Source organism: Geotrypetes seraphini, chromosome 4 (genome assembly GCF_902459505.1).
Source record: "Geotrypetes seraphini chromosome 4, aGeoSer1.1, whole genome shotgun sequence".
Lineage (NCBI taxonomy): Eukaryota > Metazoa > Chordata > Amphibia > Gymnophiona > Dermophiidae > Geotrypetes > Geotrypetes seraphini.
In genome coordinates this window covers 320,437,782-320,452,232 of record NC_047087.1, presented here as the reverse complement: position 1 = coordinate 320,452,232, position 14,451 = coordinate 320,437,782, and the positions used below count along the sequence as shown (strand labels likewise).

General features: G+C 46.2%; 1 protein-coding gene across 2 annotated transcripts in view; it reads left to right on the top strand.

Moving 5' to 3' along the window:
• Nucleotides 1-14,451, top strand: part of MCMBP (minichromosome maintenance complex binding protein) — a 124,891-nt gene that overhangs the window by 90,399 nt on the left and 20,041 nt on the right. For both annotated transcript variants that reach the window (XM_033940659.1, XM_033940658.1), the window contains exons 12-13: nucleotides 3,228-3,393; nucleotides 8,308-8,441. In XM_033940659.1, the coding sequence (XP_033796550.1) occupies nucleotides 3,228-3,393; nucleotides 8,308-8,441 (300 nt within the window). The remainder of the gene's footprint in view (nucleotides 1-3,227; nucleotides 3,394-8,307; nucleotides 8,442-14,451) is intronic.

Below are 14,451 nucleotides of genomic sequence, written 5' to 3'. Positions count from 1 at the left end.
TCTCCAGCTATTACGTTATTGAATCGGAGAATACCTGTTGGTGCTGAGAATTTCTTTAATGGAAGGAAAACTAAAGAGCAAAACTGGAATTATTCCATGTATCAAGGGCAGAAATGTGGAGGCTTTCTGTTTTCAACTGAGCTCGGGCAGGGCTGCTGTAGCAAGCGTGAAACGATGGAAAAGTGTTTGTGTGGCAAGCGTAAATGGCAGTGAGAAACCTGGAAACATATCTACAACAGCCATACAAGACATGAGGACAGAGGCTCAATGAAGCCCTAGAATTGCCCCATGCGTTAGCTCAGATGTTTGGAAGGTTGAATATCATTTTAAAAGCTTGACATGAAATGTAATTCACTCTGCAGGCCATAGCTGTAGCTCCCTGAGCACAAGGGGTTCAATGTGCTCTGAGAAATTTGTTCCCTCAGCAAAACTCCTCTTTCCTTGCAGCCTTTGAACAAGAAGATCCAACAGGACCAGTGTTGCCAGTTGGGAAGTTTTCCCATCCAATTGGGTTAGTTTTTAAGCCTGATGGTGGGAAATATAGGGCTTGGGCGGGAGGCAGGTTTTTGGGCGGGTAACGGGGTTTGTTTGGTTTCTTTTTTCATTGGTTCTGCTGCAGCACAATGAGCCAATCATAAATGACCTTAGGAACTCTGAGGTCGTTTGTGATTGAGAACATTACTGCATCTCAATGGCCACGCATTTGGGCTTGCAGGATGAGATGAGACAAACTTGTTTTTTTCTGTTACATGGCGCATTTTGGACCCCGGTTCGTTTACAGAAGTTAGATAGCTCTAAATCTAATAGATGCTGGCACTGTCATCTTGAAGCTGGGACATTAGATCACTTGTTATTCTATTGTCCATTGATACTTGCTTTTTGGAAATCAATATGGGGTCAAATAAATAGTTTGCTAGATAATCTGGTGGCATTATCCTATGACATCATATTGTTTGGCATGTCAATGAGGGCAAAAAGCCAAATTTCGTCTAATAACAATAAGCTTCTACTCATTATGACAGGGGTTGCCATACAACAGATCACGAAAAAGTAGGATAGGCTGAATTATAGCTTTTGGTGGAACTCTGTGTCACATATTCAAAATGGAAAGGATAATTGCCGTGCAGCAGGGAAATTTTAAGAAATTTCAGGTTATTTGGGAGGCATTAACAAGATACTGAAGATGTGAAGGTCTTATGGACAGACTGACCAAAGCTTCCCCAGACACTGAGTGCTGTTGCCCCCTATTTATAACTTTTGGTAGCATTATTGCTAATAAATAGTCCAGTTGCTTATCCCCGTGTCTGTAACTAGGCAGTCACCTCTGAATCTTTTCTATTTGGTGTATTACCTTTCAGGGAATTGTGACTGTGGGGAAGAGCCAGAGGGTGGGGTGATTGCCAGTATAGGGGAAGGGGGCGCCTGAGCAATGCAGATGGTCCCCAGGTTTAACCCTGAGTGGGTAAAGGGCTACCGCTGAGGCGTTAAGACACAGCCTGCTCTTCCTGCTAAATCTGCATGTGAGATAATTAATCTAAATATGATAAGGTGAAGTCATTTAATTCAGTGTGTTTAATATTGAAGTGCAAACTATGTTTCCTGTTTTGTCAGAGCATTAGTGGCTGCCAGGTATTTCGTTACTCCTGGGGGAATTCTCCCAATAGTCTCAACTTTCTTGAACCGCTTGTAAGCTTACTCTCCCTCACCCTTACCTCTTAATAGGGCCAATCCACAGTTTTCTTTGCCCTGTAGCGCTCTCTCCAACAAGACATCTCCCCATAGGTCCTTCTCAAATTCCCATCCTTCCCCATAGCTTTCTCTCCACTCTCCTGGCACCACCTTCAAGTTTATTATAAATTTGATTAATCGCGTATTCAAAATTCTAAGAGATATACAAAACAATAAAATTATAAATTTTAGGGGGAGACAAAAACAAACGAATATGACTAACCTGACAAAACATATTAGACACTCTCTCTGAAACCACCCAGAGTGCCACAGCTCCTTCTCAAACCCACCCCCTCCCCATATTCATCTCCCTGTTTTTGTGAATCCCTAGCTTTTTCTTCCTTCCCCCCCACCCCTTCTAGTCTGTACACCCTCTTCCTGCGGCACCCCCGGCTTTCTCACTCTCTTTTGCCAACCCCTCCTCATCTACTCCCACGGCACTCCTCAGCTATCACTCTATCCTGGGAGCTCTTCACAAGTGGCAGAGGAAAGCAGCTGCATGTTGGGCCACGTTCTCATCCTCTGTTCCACTGGCTTTAACTGCTACGGTGTTCTGCATGGTTCAGAATTCAGCAGGCCCAGCTCACATGGTACTGGAGTACACAGCCCAGCATACAGCTCCTCTCCTACTCTACTGTTTGAGCTGAAGAGTGCCAGGGAGAAAGGAAAAATAAACAAGGAGGTGGGAGGGCAGCTGTTCCAGTTATTACTTCCACCTTGGTCCCTGTGCAAAATTTTTGCAGTTGTGTGGAATTTCCCCAGAAGTGTTCATGGATGTGCCTTTACTGTGACTAGAGAATGACATGGGGACAATTTTGTCCCCATCCCCACAGGAACTCAATTTCCCTATCCTTTCCTGTCCCCATGAATTTTGTCACTGCCTCTGCCCCAGCCCCATTCCTCTAAGTTCTACCTTAACTAGACAAGTCTTGAACACTTAGGATTTTAAAGCGTTTGAGGCTTGTGCAGATGAGGACGGAGCTTAGGCATTGGCGGAATGAGGCATTATGACATCACAATCTGAGCTCTAGAATGTTGCCACTTAGGATTTTAAAGCATTTGAGACTTGCGCAGATGAGGACGGAGCTTAGGCATTGGTGGAATGAGGCATTATGACATCACAATCTGAGCTCTAGAATGTTGCCACTTAGGATTTTAAAGCATTTGAGACTTGCGCAGATGAGGACGGAGCTTAGGCATTGGTGGAATGAGGCATTATGACATCACAATCTGAGCTCTAGAATGTTGCTACTTAGGATTTGAAAGTGTTTGAGGCTTGTGCAGATGAAGATGGAGCTTGCAGGGATGGGTCAGGGAAAAATTTGTTCCCATGTCATTCTCTAACTGTGATGCCACAATGAGGACGATCCAGAAGTGGACTAGGAATTAGATGGCCTTGGCCCAGACAGAATTGGTACATGTTTATTCAGAATTTTTTCGATAGTGACGATGCAGTTTTTTCTCTGCTATCTGCTAACCTGCCTTTTTACCTCTTGTAGTCTTACAATTTGCAAATGACCATCCAGAACATGAATTCCTTAGGATTTGTTCCTCGCAAGGACTACACATCCAATCGCTTGCTCAGCGGCTTGCTTCAACTGGCCAGTAACACTCTGCTGCTGATTGATGAGACGGTACTTGAGCAAGGTCAGCTGGACACCACAGGTCAGTTGAAGAAGCACCAAGGGGGGAGAGGTGCTGTCAACCACCCATTTCACCCAACAAAGATTGCTAATGACTCGGTGCTTCAGAAAGGCTCTCTTCCTATTAGGTTTCAGACTCCATAAACTGTTTTTAGAAACTCAAATGTCTGTTTTTGTCCCAAGAACACTCGTATAGCATTACGTCATCTATGCTCTTCAGCTTGGAAAAAGATGGCTGAGGGGAAATAAGACTGGTGTAGAACAAGTAAAAGTGAATCTGTTTTGCTATTTAGGATCTAGCTTGGTGCTTGGAAACAGGATAATGGGCTTGATGGACCTGTGGTCTGTCCCAGTAGGGCAAGTCTTAATATTGACATTGCCTTTGTTGGCAGCATTTTTTGTGCTTAGATAACACCTGGAATGCTCTCCCAGAAGAGGTTATTACGGAATCCACAGTTCTAGGATTCAAAAGTAAATTAGAGGCATAGAGGGATATGGGTGATGGAAACTACATCAGGTGTACACCTGACTGGGCCTCCGCATGTGCGGATCACTGGACTCAATGGACCATGGGTCTGATCGGGAGAAGGCAGTTCTTATGTCTTGTCTTTTTAGCTGGTTCAACACCACCCCCTTCCCCCACCCACCTTCTTCCATTGTCTTTCTGTGAAATCCCCGGTGTTCACTATTGATTGGTGTATATCCTGCACTTTCATTGAACATTTGCTTTTCCCAGTTACTTGGTCATACTGTGCCTCATTGTCCCTTTTCTCTCAGGGCTAGATGCATTAAAGCCTCTGATTGTCTTAACGATTGTCACTAAACCGGTTTGACTGGTTTACTTCTATTTGCTGACCCAATGCTCTAAAAAAGCTCACTGCGTGGTTTTCCATGCGGTCGTATATTATCAGATTCGGGCATGCAAATGAGGTCATTCATATTAAAACCAGGCATTCGAGAGATGCCATAACCTTGCATGCCAGAATCAGGTTGGTCAACTGGCCTAGACCTCTCTGTAACTGTTACTGACAGGTCTGTTTGGTTTTTTGTTGTTTTTATTTTCATTTTTTGCTATGGGCACAGATGATGTGTATGTATGTAATACACACAATATCTGAATATCTGATCCATAAAAAAAATAATGTATGCCCCCCCAACGACCCCCCCCAACCTTCCCAGAACCAGAATTGAAGCAGGAGAAATGCCCACTCACTTCTGCCACCGTGAAACCCCCTATGCTAGCTAAAATCAGCAGGAGGGATGCCCTGCTCCCCTTCCTAAAACCAAAATTGGCAGGAAGGATGCCCCCATACACCCCCCAAACCTTCCCCGTACCTGAAAAGTAGGTGACAGCAGGAGAGATGCCCAGTCCCTCCTGCTTCTTAGGCCCGCCATCCCAAAATGGCGGCCTTTCCCCTTCCTGGTGCATCCTGGGATGTACAGGGAGGGGCCTAAGGCCTTGACTTGGCTCAGACTCCTAAAGCCCCTCTCGTCTGAACCAATCAGTGCCTTAGGCTCCTTGCCATGTATCCCAGGATGCATCGGGAAGGGGAAGGCCCACCATTTTGGAGTGGTGGACCTGAGAAGCAGGAGGAACTAGGCATCCCTCCTTCTGTCCAGGGTACGGAGGAAGTTTGGGGGGCATCCAGTGGCAGGAAGGGCATGAGTGTCCCTCCTACCATTTTTTTTTTTTTTTAGGAAAGGAAGCGAGTGAGGGGTCAGTGTGGGGCTGGGATTCGCGGTGGCAAAAGGGAGTGAGCATCCCTCCTGCTTCCATTCTGGTTCCAGGGTGGATTGTTTCGGGGAGTAGGAGGTGACTCAGCATTTTTATTTTTATTTTTTTTTTTAAATGGGACAGATATCTTGCATGTGTAGCATATGCACAGCATCTGTGCTGTGAAAAAAAAAAAAAAGCTGCAAGAGCTGGGTGGCAGGAGGCTGTTTCGCCTGCCACTCAGCTGTTGGGACTTCCCCAAACCGGCTCTGCGCTGGTGTCCAAGTTGCACTCAGAGCGACTGGTCTGACAGGATTATGGCAAACCTCAGTGCAAATCATTTGCATGGAAACTTGTTGGAACATCGATTGCCACTCTTACAGTCTTAGCAACCATGTTTAGTGCATCTAGCCCTAAGTCTGGTCTCCTTTAGTGCCTCCTATAGAACTTGGCATCTGTGTTCTTTTCATGAATTAACTATTTTTGACTGTCGTCCTCTTCCTCCTAATTGCCCATACTAGATAAATGCCTAATGTTCAGGACTCCCTTCCATTTGGAGTAAATTGACTGAGCAGTCTGACTTTGTTTGCTTGTCTACCTACTGTTTATATGAGGCATCCTGGTGCGTCAGTTCTGGAGGCTGAATAGTGTTTAGAGATTGAGACATGCATACAAAGGGGAACTAGGAAGAAACCAGCTCAATACTGCAGAGTACAGGGAGGCAGGCATGCTGTACAGCTGCTCTGAGGGGGTCTTTAAGAGAGGTGTGTTTTTTAAATTAGTGCGTGGCCCGTCTGGCTTTCTGTATTCTAGCTTGAAATGTTATGATGGCCAGAGCTAATGTGAGAACTGTAACTACACAGGAGAGGTGACAGATAGCCTAATACCAAAGGAGACTTTAGAAAAAGCAAACCCACCTGGTTTGTACAAAAACATGAAAAGCAGCTAAGCCTGACATACTGTCAGTTAATAACTTGACTACTAGAGCAATAGGAGGAACATTTACTGTATATACTCTAATATGTCGATCCAATTATAAGGCGAGGTGCCCTTTCTCCCCCAAAAAAGGAGGTAAAAAGGTTGACTCAAACAAAAGATGGGGGAGGAGGGTTACTATTCATATGCCCTGCCAGGCTCTGCACCCAGCCCCCTCCCTCCCTGCTAAACTCCTCCACCCTGTCCCCCCTCTCTACCAACCTGCCGTTTCACCTGGTGGTCCAGTGGTAGGCTGGGACAGGAGGGATCCCTCCCGTCTCCTATCCTGGCCAACTCTAACAATTTTTTAACCTCCCTCTTGCCTCCCCCGTGTACCTTTTTGAATCCCTTTTGGTCCAGCAGTGTATTGGGCAGGAGCAAGCTTTCCATCTCCTATCCCTCCCTCCCTCCCTGAATGGCTGCCTGAGTTCTCACAGCCCAGCAATGTACCAGGCAGGAACAAGCTTTTTGCGCTCCTTCCCAGCTCTGAGCCACTCCCTGAATGGCTGCCACCAATTCTTGCGGAGCTCACCGGCAGAGGCCTGGAACAAGTCTGTGAGAGGGATGGGTGGGCGCTGATCTGAATATAAGATGAGACAGAAATCCCATATATACGGTAATCTCGTCATATACTAGCAGCTGTTAGCAGTCTATATGAGGGGGAAGCATTTATGGAAGCTGCTTGCTGGGATTTGTTATGGTCCTTTTGTTGCAGGGATTGTTGTCCAGTGTTTTCTCCTGCACGGCACATTTAGGTACCCAGTAGAGAATGACACAGGGACAGAATTTGTCCCCGTGGATAACCACAGGAAACCATCCTGTGTCCTCCTTTAGTGTCTATCTCAACCTCAGACTACCTACACCAGCATTCTTCAGTGCGAGGCGTCAGGGTTAGTGGCTGGAAAACCATCCCGTGTCCACCTCAACCTCAGTCCTTCTACACCAGCATTCTTCAGTGCAAGGCTTGAGGGTCAGTGGCTGGAAACCATCCCGTGTCCACCTCAACCTCGGTCCTTCTACACCAGCATACTTGTGCAAGGCTTGGGGGTCAGTGGCTGGAAATCATCCCGTGTCCACCTCAACTTTGGTTCTTCTACACCAGCATTCTTCAGTGCAAGGCTTGAGGGTCAGTGGCTGGAAACCATCCCATGTCCACCTCAACCTCGGTTCTTCTACACCAGCATTCTTCAGTGCAAGGCTTAAGGGTCAGTGGCTGGAAATCATCCCGTGTCCACCTCAACCTCGGTCCTTCTACACCAGCATACTTCAGTGCAAGGCTTGGGGGTCAGTGGCTGGAAATCATCCCGTGTCCACCTCAACTTTGGTTCTTCTACACCAGCATTCTTCAGTGCAAGGCTTAAGGGTCAGTGGCTGGAAACCATCCCGTGTCCACCTCAACCTCGGTTCTTCTACACCAGCATTCTTCAGTGCAAGGCTTAAGGGTCAGTGGCTGGAAATCATCCCGTTTACACCTCAACCTCGGTTCTTCTACACCAGCATTCTTCAGAGCAAGGCTTGAGGGTCAGTGGCTGGAAACCATCCCGTGTCCACCTCAACCGCGGTCCTTCTACACTAGCATTCTACAGTGCAAGGCTTGAGGGTCAGTGGCTGGAAAACCATCCCGTGTCCACCTCAACCGCGGTCCTTCTACACCAGCATTCTTCCGTGCGAGGCGTGAGGGTCAGTGGCTGGAAAACCATCCCGTGTCCACCTCAACCGCGGTCTATTCTTCCATGCGAGGCTTGAGGGTCGGTGGCTTTGCCCATTTATACTCTGATTCTTTCCTCTCTCCTTAAAGAATGATGCAGGGATGGTTTCCCACAGTTAACTGCAGGGACGGGGACAAATTCTGTCCTTGTGTCATTTTCTAGTACCCAGTGGCTGGAGTCCTGGAACATAGTTCAATATGCATACACTGAGCTCACTAGATAAAGAAAACCATATTTAATCTGAAAGTGGCAACCATTCTGTTTCCTGCTTTGCTGGTATGCATGGTCTTTCTCATATGGGGAATGGAGTGTATGTGTGTGTGCAGTGCTGCTTGCTGGCAGGATGCCTAATATTGAAGGGAGGAAAAGTCCATAGTCTGCTTTTGAAAAGAAATGTTGCTACTATTTGGGTTTTTGTCAGGTACTTGTGACCTGGATTGGCCACTGTGAAGACAGGATACTGGGCTAGATGGCTAGTAAGGCTATTCTTGTGTTCTTATAATGAGCCTTTATCTATGAATGTCTGTCTTTTCTTTAGGGGTGCACAATGTGACTGCATTAGGTAATCTGATCACTTGGCAGAAGGTGGATTATGACTTCCATTACCATCAGATGGAGTTTCCCTGCAATATTAATGTGCTGATCACATCTGAGGGCCGCTCACTTCTACCGGTATGCCTTATGTTCAGCTGGGTCCTAAGTACCTGCTCCAGGGTATAGGAAGCAGTGTTCTGTTTTATGTTATATAGGGTTTCTTTATCCCGGCCTCCCAAAGGAGCCCAGAACGGGTTTCAAGTGTACATTCACAGTTTAAGTAAGACAAACTTTGGTGGGGAAAACAAACATGGTGTACATAGAGGTATAAATTTCAGCTATTACAGTATAGTCATAACATACAGATTTGGAAATAATAGACAGGGGACATAAGGTGTTTCAAATTTCAGCATTTTCCGAAAAGACATAGTCTAACATAAGGTTTGTGTGTCATTGAAGTATGGTGGGTTTTGGGTCCGATGGTCCAACATAAGGGTCAGCACAGTTCTGTTAATTGAGAGGGGAGATGTTTCTACATGGGGTGGATAGGAGTTTATGAACTTAGAAACCTAGTAAATTCACTGGAAGCTTAACTCCAGTTGGATCTCAGGTATTAACCCCACCCTAGTTTATTTACTTCTCCTGGTCTTCTGGCCCTGTTTATTTCCCCATAATCTCTACTCCTCTTGCCTGCAGATGGGGCATGGGGTTCATGGGATTCCCACAGTTTTGACATCAGATCCCAGTATATTATAAATCTAGACCAGTGATGGCTAACCTTTTTGAGCCCGAGTGCCCAAACTGTCGCACAAAACCAAAGAATTTCCTCAAAGTGCCAGCATGTCAATTAAACCTTAATAACAAGATTTTAGTATCTAAAAACTCTTTATAAAGGTGCCTGAACTATGTAACATCATTTTTAAAGCTTGGAATCTTTGTATTGTCAGAGAATCAATTTGATTCATAATCCTTTGGTTTTCATTTCAATTTATTGGCAATTTATAATGTTTTAATGATTTCATTCATGGGCCGAATACACACATACTCTTCTCTGTCGCCGCACTCTTTGACCAAAAGATTTGTAAGCCTGCAACCACGTCAAGGTAGACTCTTTCAGCAGCTCCCCTCCCTCCCCCTTACCTTTGTGGCCAAGTCAAAATGATCTACCAACAATAAAATTTTAAAAACACAAAGCACGCTGTACGCAGAGAAAATGTTAATTATCATTTATATTCCGCGGGTTTTCAAAGAGGTCAAGGCAGATGACTTTATGCAATGTCACCTCAGTAACAACTATACAAAAATAGACAAATATTCCCCCTCCCTTTTTACTAAACCGCGATAGCGGTTTTTAGCGCAGGGACCTGCGCTGAATGTCCCACGCTGCTCTTGAAGCTCATAGGCTCCCTGCGCTAAAAAACGCTATTGCGGTTTAGTAAAAGGGGGCCATAGTGCAAAATATAGACAGCATATATAAATTCTCAAAACGGACACATTTTGATCACTAAATTGAAAATAAAATCATTTTCCTATCTTTGGTAATTTCATCAGTCTCTGGTTGCACTTTATTCTTCTGACTGTGCATCCAATATTTCTTCCCTTTTTTCAGCCTCCTGTATGCTTTCTCTCCTCCAGACGTCATTTCCTCCCCAAACTTTTTCTTTGTTTCACCCTGCCCCCTTTTCTTTTTCTCTCTCTCCATACCCCCTTTCATTCTGTATGTCTGTCTTTCTCTCTCTCTCTCCGTGCCCCATTTTTCTTTGTTTCACCCAGCCCTCTTTCTTTTTTTTTTTTGGCTCCCTGTCCCCCCCTTTCTTTCTTTCTCCTTGTCCTCCCCTATGCCACCACCAATGGGAAAATGCTGCAACCGCCACTGGGGAATAGGCTGCCACTGCCACTATCGGGAACAGGCCGGCACCGAGTTCGCCCTGCTTCTCTTCCCCATGGGGCCGACCAACTCTCGCCACTCGACGTCAATTCTAACATCGGAGAGGACGTTCTGGGCCAGCCAGGCAGCGATTGGCTGGCCCAGAACGTCCTCTCCGACATCAGAATTGACGCGGGTGGCGAGAGTTGGTCGGCCCCACAGGGAAAAGCAGGGAGAACTTGGCACCGGCCTGTTCCCAATGGCGGCGGTGGCACTCAAGTGGCTAAAGAGACGCAGTTTGCCAGCCTAGGGAGAACACTGGAGGGTGGCCAGCTGTGCACTCCCTTGGGGCGTAAAACCGGGGCAGACCGCTTCCACCCCCACCTTGGTATGCCATTGTCTGTACCTCACTCCCTCCCTATTACCAAAAATTCTCCTTTCTTCTATTCCCCATGTACACAACCATCTCTTTCCCTCCCTTCCTCTCTCCCAAGTCCTTGCCTTCTGTGTCCAAAAACACATTCCCTCCCCACCTCAGCATCTCTTTCCCTCCCTTCCTCTCTCCCAAGTCCATGCCTTCTGTGTCCAAAAACCCATTCCCTCCCCCACCTCAGCATCTCTTTCCCTCCCTTCCTCTCTCCCAAGTTCATGCCTTCTGTGTCCAAAAACCCATTCCCTCCCCCACCTCAGCATCTCTTTCCCTCCTTTCCTCTCTCCCAAGTTCATGCTTTCTGGGTCCAAAAACCCATTCCATCCCCCACCTCAGCATCTCTTTCCCTCCCTTCCTCTCTCCTAAGTTCATGCCTTCTGTGTCCAAAAACCCATTCCCTCCCCCACCTCAGCATCTCTTTCCCTCCCATCCTTTCTCCCAAGTTCATGCTTTCTGTGTCCAAAAACCCATTCCATCCCCCACCTTAGCATCTCTTTTCCTCCCTTCCTTTCTCCCAAGTTCATGCTTTCTGTGTCCAAAAACCCATTCCATCCCCCACCTCAGCATCTCTTTCCCTCCCTTCCTCTCTCCCAAGTCCATGCCTTCTGTGTGCAAAAACCCATTCCCTCCCCCACCTCAGCATCTCTTTCCCTCCTTTCCTCTCTCCCAAGTTCATGCTTTCTGTGTCCAAAAACCCATTCCATCCCCCACCTCAGCATCTATTTCCCTCCCTTCCTCTCGCCCAAGTCCATGCCTTGTGTCCAAAAACCCATTCCCTCCCCCACCTCAGCATCTCTTTCCCTCCCTTCCTCTCTCCCAAGTTCATGCTTTCTGTGTCCAAAAACCCATTCCATCCCCCACCTCAGCATCTCTTTCCCTCCCTTCCTTTCTCCCAAGTTCATGCTTTCTGTGTCCAAAAACCCATTCCATCCCCCACCTCAGCATCTCTTTCCCTCCCTTCCTCTCTCCCCCCGTTCAGCTCTCTCTCCTGTGCACCCCATGGTAGTACTGCCCTGATGGCGGCCCTGCGCGTGCCAGCTGCAAGGCCTTCGCGTGCCACAGTTGGCACGCGTGCCATAGGTTCGCCATCGCTGATCTAGACATTCAGCCAGAGGGAAGGACCTTTTAATTTTCCAACATGGGGATGGGATTTGATAGACCGCTTTTCTGTGTGGTTACCGTCAAAGCGGTTTTGCATATTTTAGACAGGTACTTATCTTGTAATGGGGGCAATGAAGTGTTAAGTGATTTGCCCAGAGTCACAAGGAGCTACAGTGGGAATTGAACTCGCAACCTCAGGATGTTGAGGCAGCTGCTAAAACCACTAGGCCACTCCTCTCGGAGAAGACCTGCAGGTGGTTGGCTAGGCAGGTGACTGGCCCAGGCTGTGAAGACCTGGTGTCTGCAGGGGGGGGAGGAGTGGTGGTGGTATGTTGTGGGACCCGATCTCTGTGCACAAAGGCAGACAGGGCTCTTAAAAAGATATACTAAAGCTGTGCCCATTCCCAGAAATGGAAAGATACAGCTCTGGGACCAAAAGGGGTAGAAAAACAGGCCTGGAAGGGACCTCCAAAGGTCCTATTCCAGGGTTTCCAACACCTTTTGTCATATCAGGTGGCATGCATGTGTATGCAAAAGGCAAATTTGAGTAAGGTAGGATTGATTGGAATAATTTCAATGGAAGTCTAATTTGTAAACAGAAATGGTCCAAACTGATGAAGCCTCCATATCCTGGAAAAGAACTGACAACCCACAGAATTTATTTTAGTTATGTACTCTAACTGTAATCTATTTGTTATATCACACAGTAACGTACAGTCAATTTAATATCCAATTTGCAAGTTCTTCCAGAATTAATCCAGGTACCTCTCCTCCCTTGTAACAAAAAAAAAATAACCCCAAAACTGTTGTAACTTCACTGGAAATGTCCAGTTAGCTCTTTTGTAATCCGCCTTGAACTGCAAGGTATAGGCGGAATAGAAGTCCCTAATGTAATGCCTATTAATTGTCTAAGTGGTTATACATTCAGGTACTCAGACATTTGTCCCTATCTGTCTCAGTAGACTCACAATAGAGGTTTGAGTGAGCAACACACGGCTTGAACCCACAACATCACGTTATAGCAATAACCACTAGGCCACTCCCGCCTTCAGTACTTTCATCCACAAAGGAGAAAGAAATATGAAGAACTACAGCACTACTAGACAAAGGAGAACCCAGACCCCATTTACCTTCCCCCCATTCAAAGGCACTCAGCGCAAGAAGATGTTTGACATCCTACTAGCGACGTAAGCAGCGAAACTTGACCACACCCTCTCCAACTTGCTATTAACAACGAGCGACTTCAAATCATTTTGAAAAGAAATTAAAACCCTGCTATTCAAAAAATTTATCCAGATGTCTTAACTCTACCCCCTGTTCTCCTCCTTCCTTACAAATTCCCCCTCAAAGTCTCTCCCTCTCCGTAATTCTTTCTCCTCAAAGTCTCAACCATGTAAACAGCTCCCCAAACTGTAAATTTCCTGGAACTGTCCAGTCATCTTTTTGTAATCCAAAACCCTAAATTGTAGTTTTCCTGGAAATGTCCAGCTAGTTTCTTTTGTAATCCGCCCAGAACTGCAAGGTACGGGCGGAATAGAAGTCATTAATGTAATGTAATCTTGATGATAAGTTAGATCTCAGAGGACAAGCAGGCATCATCCACGGAATCCAGAACAGACACCAAGTGCACTGTCACTTTAACTTTTTAGGCAGTGCCCAAATTGCGCACATGCCAGTGCCTTCCCAACCATCAATTCTTCATTTTCCACAGAGCTGAGAAGCTATATCTTCAGTTTTCTCTTGTGCATTAAATTTTTACTCCTTCTTTTCTGCCTTCCTGTACTTATTTTTCATTTTCCTAATAATTTGAATTGATTTGATTCATTTTTGTCCACTTTTTTTTTTTTTTAACCCTTCAGGCCTCTTCGAGTCCTCTTTTTCTCCTTGGAGCATCGACCATTTTCAGCATCCTAGTTACTCAAGTTACCTAGGCCATTGAGCCCTTTGACTTAGGGTCAGCTATTTTCCCCTCCATGTCAGAGGGTACCAAGTGGCTTTAACAAATATTCTCAATGCATTAGGACCATTTCAGGCTCTGACCCTCATAATTGGTGTGTCCAGTGTTTCAGTCCTGAACATTGGGACATTCGTTATGTCTCTGCATGCAAAAGAGGACATTTGAAGGCCCGAAACATTGGAGGTGACCAATGGAGTGCCACAGTCTTGGGACCGATCCTTTTCAACATATACATAAGAGATCTGACTCAAGGGCTTCAAGGTAAAATAACACTATTCGCCGACGACGCCAAACTATGCAACATAGTAGATAACAGCACCTTGCCAGACAGTATGGAACAGGACCTGCTCTTAATGGAACATTGGTCCTCGACTTGGCAGCTAGGCTTCAATGCTAAAAAATGTAAGGTCATGCACCTTGGCAGCAGAAACCCGTGCAGAACTTACACTCTAAATGGTGAAACCTTAGCTAGGACTAGGGCAGAACGTGATTTGGGAGTAATCATTAGTGAAGACATGAAAACTGCCAAGCAGGTGGAGAAAGCTGCATCCAAGGCTAGTCAAATGGTGGGATGCATCCGTAGAGGTTTCATCAGCAGGAGGCCCGAAGTCATAATGCCCCTGTACAGTACCATGGTGAGACCTCATCTTGAATATTGTGTTCAATTCTGGAGACCACATTATCAAAAAGATGTGCGGAGAATCGAGTCGGTTCAGCAAATGACCACCAGGATGGTCTTGGGACTCAAGAACCTCCCATATGAGGAAAGACTGAATAAACTGCAGCTATACTC